The sequence below is a fragment of the Cetorhinus maximus genome, chromosome 11 (assembly GCF_964194155.1).
Source record: "Cetorhinus maximus chromosome 11, sCetMax3.hap1.1, whole genome shotgun sequence".
In the NCBI taxonomy this organism is placed as follows: Eukaryota; Metazoa; Chordata; class Chondrichthyes; order Lamniformes; family Cetorhinidae; genus Cetorhinus; species Cetorhinus maximus.
Genome location: NC_135889.1, coordinates 45085661 through 45097839, shown reverse-complemented (window position 1 = coordinate 45097839; position 12179 = coordinate 45085661). Strand labels below are relative to the sequence as shown.

The 12179-nt window shown below is 38.2% G+C and overlaps 1 protein-coding gene across 3 annotated transcripts in view; it reads left to right on the top strand.

Annotated features, from left to right (window-relative positions):
- The window catches only part of pms1 (PMS1 homolog 1, mismatch repair system component), a 97354-nt gene that overhangs the window by 13377 nt on the left and 71798 nt on the right, over positions 1-12179 (top strand). For all 3 annotated transcript variants that reach the window (XM_078551881.1, XM_078551880.1, XM_078551882.1), the window contains exons 2-4: positions 4255-4412; positions 5874-6056; positions 9982-10084. In XM_078551881.1, the coding sequence (XP_078408007.1) occupies positions 4255-4412; positions 5874-6056; positions 9982-10084 (444 nt within the window). The remainder of the gene's footprint in view (positions 1-4254; positions 4413-5873; positions 6057-9981; positions 10085-12179) is intronic.

The following is a 12179-nucleotide window of genomic DNA, read 5'->3' as shown; positions in this document are numbered from 1 at the left end:
CAGCTCAGTGTCCCGCAGGCGCTGGGAGTGAGTGCGGAGTGTGTCCCGCAGGCGCTGGGAGTGAGTGCAGAATGTGTCCAGCCCAACATCCAGCAGATACTGGGTGTGAGTGAGCAGTCTGCCCTGCTGTGCAAAGATACCCTAGACTCCTTTTGACCAGTAACGCTGGTGTGGGGGCTCTGGAGGGCTTTACAGCTGGAAGACTTCTTAAATTAAATGTGAAGTGCCGGTATTTCATGCAGTTGATTTGTGTGATAAGAGGTGCTTAGGTTAGCTGCACCATGGAACCAGTGACGACACTTCTATTAGTTCTATATAAATTCAAGGTATTTTTGCCTGGTCTATACTAGAAATATTTAACTGATTGCACAACTCGGGGGAATTACTGTGCATATAAGTTAATGAAATATGTGCACGCTGCGTCCCTAAAAACACTGCTGTACATAGTTTTAATAGGCTTATCTTTATTTTAAGAAGATGTAAATAAAAGTCCAAATTTTGGCAGAAACGTTTGGAACCCAAGATCACCTTTCAATTTATAATTGTGTGAATTAACTAAAATAATTTACTTAATTTTGTTGCTGGAAAGCTGTTTTAGTGCAGAAACAGCTGAACCCGTTTCACAGTTTCTTAATGCATCCTTCAAGTTGCAGTCTTCTCTTTTCATGCTACTCTTTGAGAAGGCTTTAATACAGGAAGTGCTATACTCACTATAAATTTAACATTCAAAGTCACTGCACAAATGCCTTTCCTGTTCATTTTTCCCATGGGTTTTAACAGTTACCTTCCTGATAAGACACTTCTACAACCACTTTCATAATATTTCTTGTCAGCCTTATTTAAAAAAAAAACCTATCTCTTTCTTTCAGTTTCTCCGTCTTGATTGCACATGCTCTGATGGCTTCACTTTCTGCACCATAATTTCTAAATATTATTTGCATTGCTGAGCTTCTCCTCTAGTGGAGGGTGCCTCAGCTGCACTTCTGCCCGTACTCCTGTTTCATTCTTTTCTCTTCCCGCTTCTCTTACATCAAATCATCCACACGTGATTCCAGAATATTTTCAGCTCTCCTTGCCGCTTTTGTTTTCCAGTGAAACTGTCTGTGGCATTCTTCATTCTTCCAGCACCTCTGTCACGAGTTGTTCTTTCACAGGCATTTTGCAGGGAACTGGCACATGCATTAACTAGTGTCCCAAGAACTTGATCCATGTGAGACAATCTAGTTTGCTGTATTTGGTGTTCTTGGTTCAGTCACTTGTATATTTGAGAACAAACCAATTAAGTGATTAAAAGCAAAATACTGTGGATGCTGGAAATCTGAAACAAAAACTGCTTTAAAACTCAGCAGATCTGACAGCATCTGTGGAGAGAAAGACAGTTAACGTTTCGAGTCCTTGTGACTCTTCATCAGAACTTCTGGTTTCCAGTTTGGATGAAAATCTCTAATTGAAACATTAGCTTGTCTTTTCATTAATCCTTTTGGATGCTTTCGCAGCTGCTGTTTAATTCCAGCATCCCATATTTCCAGAATTTAGATCAGTGCTACCTGTTTGGCAAATGTACTTACTCAATTTCCTATACCTCCTTTGTTATACAGAAGAACTGCTAATCCTTTGTTCTAAAGAATTTGTTATTCTGAACTAAAACGCTCTGTCGCAATGCCATTAATTTGTTTCTTTTCTTTCCAAGGATATTAATCAGAAATTGTGCTTCTGAGAAATTGAATTGTCTGATGATTAGCTGCCTCTGAGACTTTTATTCTTGCCAAAATTGGCAGTGCTTAATTTGTTCTGATGCTTTCTTTATTTCCACTGCAAATCTGTTCGTTGTCTCTAAGTACTTTTAAAAAAAATGTATCTCTTTCTATCTTAATTATTTGTGAATCTTTTTCCATTAATTCGACAAGGATGTCTGATGTCTGGGCAATTCATGAAGAATTAGTTCACCTTAAAGCTTCACTTAGACAAATCATGTTCCAGTTTTAATGTGTCTTTGGCACTAGTTCTGGAAAATCTCTAGATAAGTAAATGATGTCTGTGTTTCAGCATTGTATATTAGGATAGAAATGTACATTTTGGTTATATCTTTCACTTTAACGTGATGATTCCTGTAAACATAACTTCAATGGTTGCTTTTAGCTATTGATTTAATGAAAGGAGTTATATTGACAGAAATAGCTGTCCTGACTTTGTGCAATGCAACGTGAGATTTCAAACATGCTGCAAATAAAAATAATCAGAAGCAACTTCCTGTATTAATCTGTCTCCATCAGAATGCATTACATAAGCCATTCACAGGCTATGAAATGTTAGAATCCAAAAAATAAATCCCATTTAAAATAGTTATTTGTTTTCATCCCTCTACCTCATCAATCTAATCCCTAAATAAAAAGGATCGTTTTATAAAGAATCATTTAATTAAAAACAATAATAATGAGAATTAAACAAACTAATGGCTTTGACTCTTGCTTTGTTAATATTTAGTGGAAGCTTGGGCCTCTAAATTTCTCTGCTCATGCACAGTTCCTAGCTCCTCTTCATTTAAAAAATATTCCAATCTAATTTTCTTCGATCCAAAGTCCTCACACTTTTCCACATTGAACTCTACCTTGGGTGGTTAGCAGTCCCCTATTCATGTAGTGATTTAAGCGAGGGAGGGCGTAATAGTTTTTTAAAATTTACTCTAAATGTTATCAGCATGTTTTGAGAAAAGTTATGAAACATTAAGTCCAGATCGTCCGTCAGCAATGACTAATTGTCATGAGTTACAACCAACATTTGCACATCTTCATCTTAAAAGACCACACATAATCAGTTCAAAAATTGGCTGTTTATAAAATAATTCCCTGCGTTGATTATTGAGTAAAGTAATAATATCAATTGTGAGGTAAAGTAAACAAGAATTGGTCTTAAAACAGCAAGTAAAGGATTACATGTTTGGTTGGAGGAGCGGAAAAGGGAAAGAATATGTATCCACTTAGCAGAGGTTTATTCCAATTTATAATTAATTACATTATAAATTCTCAGCTAAAGCAACTAGTGGAGATGAAACTTATTAATAATTTTACAGAGAAGCAATGCAGTAATATGAAAATAAATAAGCAATGCCAACCTGATGATACAGTTGGAAGAAGAGATGTCACCATCATTTGGTTGGTGTGTATTATAATCCTTTTCCCATATTATTGATACAGAATGTGTGAAATGCATGTTCAAAATGGCTATATCCCATACAATGAGTTACTTATTGGGGAGCAAGTACTTTTTTTCACCCACCCAACACCACCCTGTCCCCCACTTCTGCACGGAGGGTGAAGTGAAATCGGAAGGTCCAATTAAACAGTAGACAATTAGCTTCAGCATTCTGGGAGCAACTTAGAATCGAACAACACAGAAGGAGGCCATTTGGCTCACTGCTGGTGCCGCCTCTTTGAAGGAGCTGTCCAATTAACCCCATTTTCCTTCTCTTTCCCCTTGGCCCTGAAGTTTTTTTTTTCCTTTTCAAGTATATATCCAATTCTCTTTTGAAAGTTGCTATTGAATCTTCTTGCACCACCCCTAAAGGCTGTGCATTCCAGATCACAACAACTTACTCTAAAAGAAGATTTCTCTTCATATCACCTCTGCTTCTTTTGTCCATCATCTTAAAAATTACAAAGATATTTTTTAATGTTTCATAGGCATGAGAAAAAAAGTTACAAATCAACTTCTCTGCCACACAATGCTTTGGTCCACTGCTACCAATTATAAAAAAAACATTTTTAGCACTTATTTATCACTCCATCACTGGGAAGGGATTACAGTTTTTAATATATTAGGAATAATTTCAGCACCTAAATATTATTGTATATTTATGCCTCTATTATCTGTATTTTGCTCTGGGTTCCTTCTAGCCTACAACTAGGATCTATTGTTGAGCAGAGTAGCCAGTATGCATATTCTATGTTCATAACATTTTTGTTCCGTCACAACAAAAGTATATCAGCAATGAATGGAACTTTAAGCTTATGCCAGTATAATGAAAAAGGAGAATATTAAATTCTCCATCTGTCTTTTTACTGTAGCAGTATGGAGAGCTACGTATAGCTGTGGTTGCAGAAGAGGCCATATGTCTGAACATGCTCATAATACAAGTCTTTGTGAGAAACAGTTTCAGACTTATTGTTTAGTCTAATTGTTTCATGGGTTTTTCCATTTCCTATTGGTAATCAGAACAAGCCCATATTTTCTTCTAAGCAATGCATCTTATTACAGGCTTACGTGGCTTGAGGAAAACCATCATGCAACAGTTACCACCGGATACCATTCGACTTCTTTCAAGCTCTCAGACAATAACCTCTGTTGTTAATGTAGTGAAGGAGCTTGTGGAAAACTCCTTGGATGCTAATGCAACAAGCATTGAAGTCAAATTAGTAAGTGGCATTGCTTTTATTTTTTCAATCAGGACTAATTTTAGCTCATTAAAAATCACATTCTGTGCAAGTTATAAATGAAAGTGATTGGAAAAAAGCATCGCTCTCCCCACGTGCGCGCACACACACACACACTCACACACCCACCCCCCACCCTGCCCCTTGGAGGGCTGAACCAAATCTACTGTCATTTGAAAATGCCAATAATTGGTAGGACCAATCTGTTCAATAGGATTCTAGCAATTAAAGCATTACCCTGAATTCTGAGACCATGTGACATTCCTATATCGTAGTGAAAACCAGGTTTTTTAATATGTCGATTGTTAGCTTTATTAGCAAAGGTTCATGTGTTATTTCCAAATTAAACTGAGAAAATTTTCTAAAAATCAGAGGTAACTAATTCAACAGCTAGCAATTAATGTTTGAACACTTATTTTCTTATTACATTTGGCTGTTTTTATTACTTACCAACTTGATGGTACATTATTTTGTCAAACTATGATTTATTCAGTTGACTTCAATACTTTAATATCATATGTGCAATCCTTCACATTGATACTTGACATCTGTAAAAATAAAATTATCTAGTTAAATATTAGTTCCCTTATGAATATGATGGCTTCATAATCAATGGGTGTCCACTTCCTTCGCTAGTATTCACCATAGGAACAAGTATCCTAATGTTGCTGAAGAGAGACATGTTGCAGAAGCTTTTCATATTGCTGTCATCAGAACAAATAAAAAAATGTCAAATTTGAAACGATCACAACAATTTATACTGCAGGAGAAAAGGGTGCAAATTGGTTGGATAATATGTTGATAACTTAAGATAATGAGCCCAGATCATAACTTGGCTCATTTACACTTGCTTGAAGCAACAAGAGAGCTTGGTAACTCGTAATTCCTCAACAGGCAGACTAGAACTAAATTTTCCCCCCCTCCTGAATAATCCCAATTTCCTTAGCAAAGTAGGACTATACAGACACTGGAAGCAACACTGTCCAATCAATTGGATGGTCTCAAAGGTCACAGATGTTTATCCAATTCACCTCTATCGTTCAGTAGTCCTTTCCACCAAACATCCATCACCTCATAAAATGTGTTTCATTCCCTACTTTCATTGTCACCGCGATAGACTATTCCACACATTTAATTATACCTTAACTGAGAGTCCCCCATCTACCAAGTATATTAAAATGCAAACTGGGATATAGGTGCAGAATTTAGTGATGCTAGTTTATTCATTGTACTGAACATCCACAGTACGTACACATGCACACTGCAACACTCTCTTTTGCGATGTAAAAGTCTCAGCAATTGGTCTAATAATCTGTTGGTTATTAAGTGCTTTGTAACCATTTGCTGCAAATGAAGGGTGTTTTGCATCTATTCTTGATTAACTTAATTTAAAGTTATAATAAAGCTAAAAGAACTATTCATAGTTCCTTGCACATGAAACAGGAAAACAGTGGATTTGACAGGATAGAAGTACGAGACAATGGTGATGGAATCAAAGCTGTTGACACCCCTGTCATGGGACTCAAACACTACACATCTAAGATTAGTCATCATGAGGACTTAGAAGCCCTAGAAACATATGGATTTCGTGGTGAAGCTTTGGGTTCTATCTGTACTGTGTCTGAGGTAAGAGAGTGATATTTTATCAAACATTATTAAGGCTGTCGCATTTAGATTATTCAGATCATTCAGATTATATTCAGGGTGTTGATTGTCAGCAAACGTAACAATTAACTTCTGTGGCGTTTTGAGTCAGGGTGGCAATTTGTGGTGCTATGAATTGCTAAAAAAAAGTCAGTTCCCTCATTCCACAAAATTAGCATTTTTAGTTATACAGCTATAGAAAGACACTGAGAAGAAACCAGTTGTTTTCCTGAATGGGATGAATGAAATTTTGTAGGGCTATGAGGAAAGAGCAGGGAAGTGGAACTAATTGAAAACTTGGGTAACTCTTTCAAAGAGCCAACACCTACATGATGTGCTGAATGGTCTCTTTTTGTGCTTTATCATTCTACAGAAAGTTCACACCGGATGTATAGTTATACCTTGAAAATAACCTTTTGACCCTGTCTTATGTCAAGAGCCAAGCAATGCTGCTGTTTGTACCCTAGTTACATTAAGAATTAGTTACACAAAAAGTTGACCACTATATATGTTCCAGTAGGTATGCCCAGTACTTCTTTGCCACTGACCTTAATGTGAGAGGCAGCCAGCAATGTAAACGGGACTGCTAACTGTGCAAAGCAGTATGCACAAACTGGTTTGAGAGTGGTATCTGTAGATTAGCAGCAATCTAAGAGACTGTTTTTGTAGTGTGAGGCACCATTGCCTGGTCTGAAGTGTGGATAGGGATCTTTTCTATGGCTATTCATGAGCTGACGCCAAGAGGATGCACAACAATTTCTTATATGACAAAACATATAATTTGACTCATTGTAGCACCTACCCATTCGTCAGGAAGCGCTGATGCAATTCTCTGAATAAAACAATTTTGATTCAAGGCTAATAGATGTTACAGGCTTAGCACCATAGTCCCGAAAAATTGAGAGCCTCTGCTCCTGATGGAGTCTTGCTTGACAAAGGTGCAGATCAGAAAACAGGGTGTAAAACAGTGTATCTGATTAGTAATGCTCCTGATTTTTAATCATTTAAATAACTGACCATAAGAGCATTATATAAGAAATAGCTGCAGAAGCAGACCATATGGACCCTCCAGTCTACTCCGCCATTCAGTACAATCATAGGTGATCATCTTCCTCAACTCCATTTTCCTGCCTGCTCCCCATATTCCTTGATTCTTCGAGAGACCACAAACCTATCGATCTCAGCCTTGAATATAATCAAACGATGGAGTATCCACAAACCCTCTGGGGTAGAGAATTCCAAAGATTCACAGCCCTCAGTGTGAAGATATTTTTCCTCCTCTGTTTTAAATGAGTGGTCCTTTATCCTGAGATTGTGCCCCTGAATTCTAGGTTTCCTAACAAGGGGAAACAACTACACTGTTCTTACCTTGTCAAGCCCCTTCAGAATCTTATCTATTTCAATGAGATCACCTCTCCATTCTTTTAAACTCTAGAGAATATAGGTCAAATTTACTTACCCTCTCGTGATAAGACAACCCTCTCATCCCAATCTAGTGTACTATCGCTGTACTGCCGCCAAGGCAAGTATATCCTTGCTTAGATATGGAGATCAAAACTGCACACAGCATTCCAAAACCCTGTAAAATTGCGGTAAGACTTCCTAATTCTTAAATTCCAATTTCCTTGCAAATAATGCCATTTGCCCTCCTACTTGCTTGCTGTACTTGCACTCACAAGTCTCTTTGACCTACTCCTCATAATTCGTAAATTTGTATGTTCGTAGGTACATCAACATTTACAAGTTTCACTCCTTTATTTAAAAAATATTTTCTCTTTCCTATTCTTAGTACCAAATAAGTTGTTTTTTGTTGGCATGGCCAGCATTTGTTGCCCATCTCTAATTGCCCTTAAACTGAATAGCTAATGGTCACTATTACTGAGACTAGGTCTATGTTCCAGACTTTATTAATTGAATTTAAATTCCACCAGCTGCCATGGTGGGATTTGAACCCCTGTCCCCAAAGTATTAGCCTGGGCCCATAGATTACTAGTCCAGTGACATTACCACTACATCACCATCTCCTCCACACATCCCCACAATACACTCCATCTGCCTTCATTTTGCTCACCCATTTAACCTGTCTATATCTCTTTTCAGCCTCTTTGTGTCCTCCTCACAGCTCACAGTCACGTCTAAGTTCGTATTGTCAGCAATTGAATACAGTGCTCTCGTTTTCCTTGCTTGTGTCATTAATTTGGAAAGTAAATAACCGAGACTCCAGCACAGATCCCTGCGGCACCCCACTAGTTACAATCTGCCAACTTGAAAATGCCCCACTTACCCCTACTCTCTGCTTCCTGTCTGCTAACCAATTCTCTATTCCTGAATTCCATGAACTCTTATATTGCATATTAACTGTTGTGTGGCACCTTATCAAATACCTGTTGGAAATCCAAGTACATTACATCTACTGGCTCTCCTTTATCTACCCCACTAGTTACATTTTCAAAAAAGTCTGTTAAATTTGTCAAACACTACTTCCCTTTCATAAAACCATGTTGACTTTGTCTGATCATAACTATGATTTTCTAAGTGCGCTATTAAGACTTGTCAGGGAAATGCTATTACTAAGACAACTGATGTCAAACTGGCCTGTAGTTCCCTGTTTTCTCTTTCTCCCCCCCCGCCCCCACCACCACTTTCTTGAATAGCAGTGTTATATTTGCAAATTTCCAATCTGCTGGGACCGTTCTGGAATCCAGATAATTTTCAAAAAGCATACCCAGTGCACCCATTATCTCTGCAGCCAGCTCTTTTAGAACTTTACAATGTAGGTCTTCAGGTCCCAGGGATTTGTCAGTTTTTCGTCCCATATGTTCCTCTTTCTTATTAGCCTCTTGGTTATCCTCTATTTCTGGTATGTAATTTGTTTTTCTACTGGCAGGTCTGGTTCTGAAGAAGTCATATTGGACTCAAAATGTTAACTCTCTCTCTCTCTCCACAGGGAGCTGCCAGACCTGCTGAATTTTGCCAGCATTTTGCATATTTTTATTCCAGATCATAACTTGCAATGGGAAAAAAAAAATTCTCATCTCGTCTCTGGTTCTTTTGCCAATTTCCTTAAATCTACGGTCTTTTGTTCCTGACCTTTCATAAGGTTTTAGGTACTCTTCATACAGGGTACAAATTATGTTACCACAGAATAAGAGCTAATCTATTACCAGACAGCCATACCTGCTTAATTTTACTATGGCTACGAAGGAGATAAACCAATTGCATTTGAAGGCACAAAATGACTTTGTTTAAAACAAAATTGAAAACATATTAATCAAATAAAATAAAGCGCAACATTTTTGTTACATGCACATTTTAACCACATTGCTAGAACTCTATATTTTTGATAAGTTTGGTGTTGTTACTTCCATTTACTTTAGTCATCTAAATCATGGTGGCGATTACACAAAACTGAAAGAAGTAATTGAGTTTAGAAGATCCACATTACTTTGGATTTGACATTATTTAATGAGAAAACATAATTTCCCTGAATAATTAGTAACATTATGAACTAACCAAAATGTTGTCTACAGTTTTTCCAGTGTATAATCATTGTTTCTAAGATGTTGAAATACAGCATCATGCTGGGGTGCAGCCCCACTGAGTGGGGTGGTGGCATATAACAGTTGAGCCTTAGTCTACCTCATGTGCCATCCACAATCACATAGTTTTCAACTGAATAGTGATCAGGACAGGACTGCTAGTTGATATTTCTTTACTAACCCAGGAACACTGAGGCTAATTGAAACGTACCTTCCCACAATAAGCTTTTAACCGGCCATTAAACCTGGACCTGGTCTGCATAGCACTGCATAGCAGTGCTTTCACTCATTGAGTCATTGGGGTTTGCCTTCACTATTGCCATAAAGTTTTTACAATATAAATGCCATTCAGCTTCACTTTTTCACAGGTTATCGTCACAACTAAGACAGCTGCTGATGAAGTGAGTACTCAGTATACTTTGGACAATGCTGGACACATCATTTCACAGAAGCCTTCTCACATGGGCCAAGGTAGTGTGTGCGTGTGTGCATGCCTGTGTTCGTATGTGCGTTCATGTGTACTCAGAGGGTTCTGATCTGAACTGTAGACCCTCAATAGTTGTAACACATTTTGGAAAGAATTAAGGCTAAATTCAATTTAATTAATTTAAAAATAAAGATAACAGCTGGAAACATTCTGAAGTACTATTAACAAAACAAATCAGATTCATAGCATGCAATGCATATAGGAGTTCTCAATTTTTAAAATAAATACATTTACGGTGATTCTGTGTCAATGGTAAGGCTACAGATTAGTTTGAGCCTCCAAGTAACATTGTGGCCAGGGTTGTGCAGTCAGCGGTGAATCAATGGTACTCGCTGCTAACCTCAGAGAAAGCTGCCCACAAATGTTCTCGTGATCTCTGGTGTGGATTTCCCCCTTCCATCGTCAGTTTGAATTTCGCATTGAGTCAAGGGGATTGTTAGGCACGTTAACAGGTTAAGTGGTAAATCACATTGAATATTCTCACTAATAGCAAACCAGCAAGTGAAATGCAATGAAATTTTCATATATTATTTAAATTGCAAATAGCAAAATAAATGGGACATATGGTATAAACTGGAATATATCATGAACAGACTAAAAAAAGTGAATTTTTAATCATACCATAGTGGTTTTCGGATCATCCTATGACCGGAAGTCAGATTCCTTCAGGTACGTAGAGTGGTGTGCCTGTTGTTCACGGCCAGAGGTGTCTCAGCCACCATTCCTTATCTGAGAGAACCGTAATGCTGGCTCCCATGTCCAATTTGAGGCTGGTGAGGTGATCATTCACTGAGATCTCTGCATTTCAAAAAGAGAACCCAGGATCCTTGACCTCACCCAAGAAGCATTGCTGGGTCTCTTCCTGGTGTGGTACCTCAATCTCCTGGAATGTCTTGGGATCCTCCGTCTATCTAGGTGTTTTAGCTTTGCATAGCTTTCCGAAGCATCCCAGGCGATTGCAGTTGAAACACTGCACTGAGATTGCCGGACATTGCTCTCGCCTGTGAGGTTGTTTGGCTCCACAGTGCTGATGTGGTCACCCATCCTCCTGTGGTCAGTTTGGGTATTGCCTTCCTTGGCCTGGAGCGCCTCTGCCCCTTTGTTGCTTCACTAGCTGGACAGTTGGAGTTGCCCTGTGCCAAGGCTTGCTTACATGGCTTTTTATGTAAAATAGATCGATGCCGTTTGTGAATTTCAGACTGTCCGACTATCTGTATGGCCTTTTCTAGAGTCAGATCTTCCTTGGCCTGCAGCATGTTTGAAAGGGCATAGTCAGCTATTCTGACAACAATCCTGTCCCTTTTCAATTCTGACCTAAGGCCACTATAGTCATGGCTTTCAGCCAACCTGTATAATTTGTTTATACAAGAGTCAACCGGTTCTCAATGTTATTGAACACGTTTGTTGAATTTTGCTCTAAAATTTTGTAGCTTCTTAGATTAAAATATGTATTGAAGGATTTTAGAACTTCAAATTTCTGAGGATTAATTTATTCCTTGCCTTGCAATATCATTGGTGATCAGACCTACTGAATAAAGTACTACTGAATTCACTTGTTCAGCTTCTGTCTTTTTATCTAATCCTGAAGCTATCATGTATCTTAAGAATCTTTTCTGCCAAAGTCCTCAATTTTGAGTTTGGTCTGGTCCTTGGATAAGTCAGAATTGGCCTGGTAATGTTGATTTGTTGGCCATGGTTGCTTTAAAGTTCAGGTGAGTACTGCTTTAAATGCTATGCATGTTTTAAAGATGGTGCCGCTGTAACCGTTTTTCAAAGAGTCACTCTTGACGCGTTATGGTAGGCTCTCGTGGCGATGGTGGTCCTGACCTCTTAGTTTTGTGCAGCAATTTACTCAAATCAACTATTCTGGGCCTTCCCTGCGATAATGGAGGATTTTCGGGTGTTTTACAATGGATTCCTGGCTTTGGCGGAGGCTTTTAAACCATTTTCATTTTTGTTTTTTTTCTCTTACACCAAGGTCAGCTATCATTTGGTATGGCGCCGACTCTGAATCTGGGTTGGCCACGGTGCTTTCAGAAATTAGTTGCTCTGACATTTCTTTTACAGCACTAAAGCTTT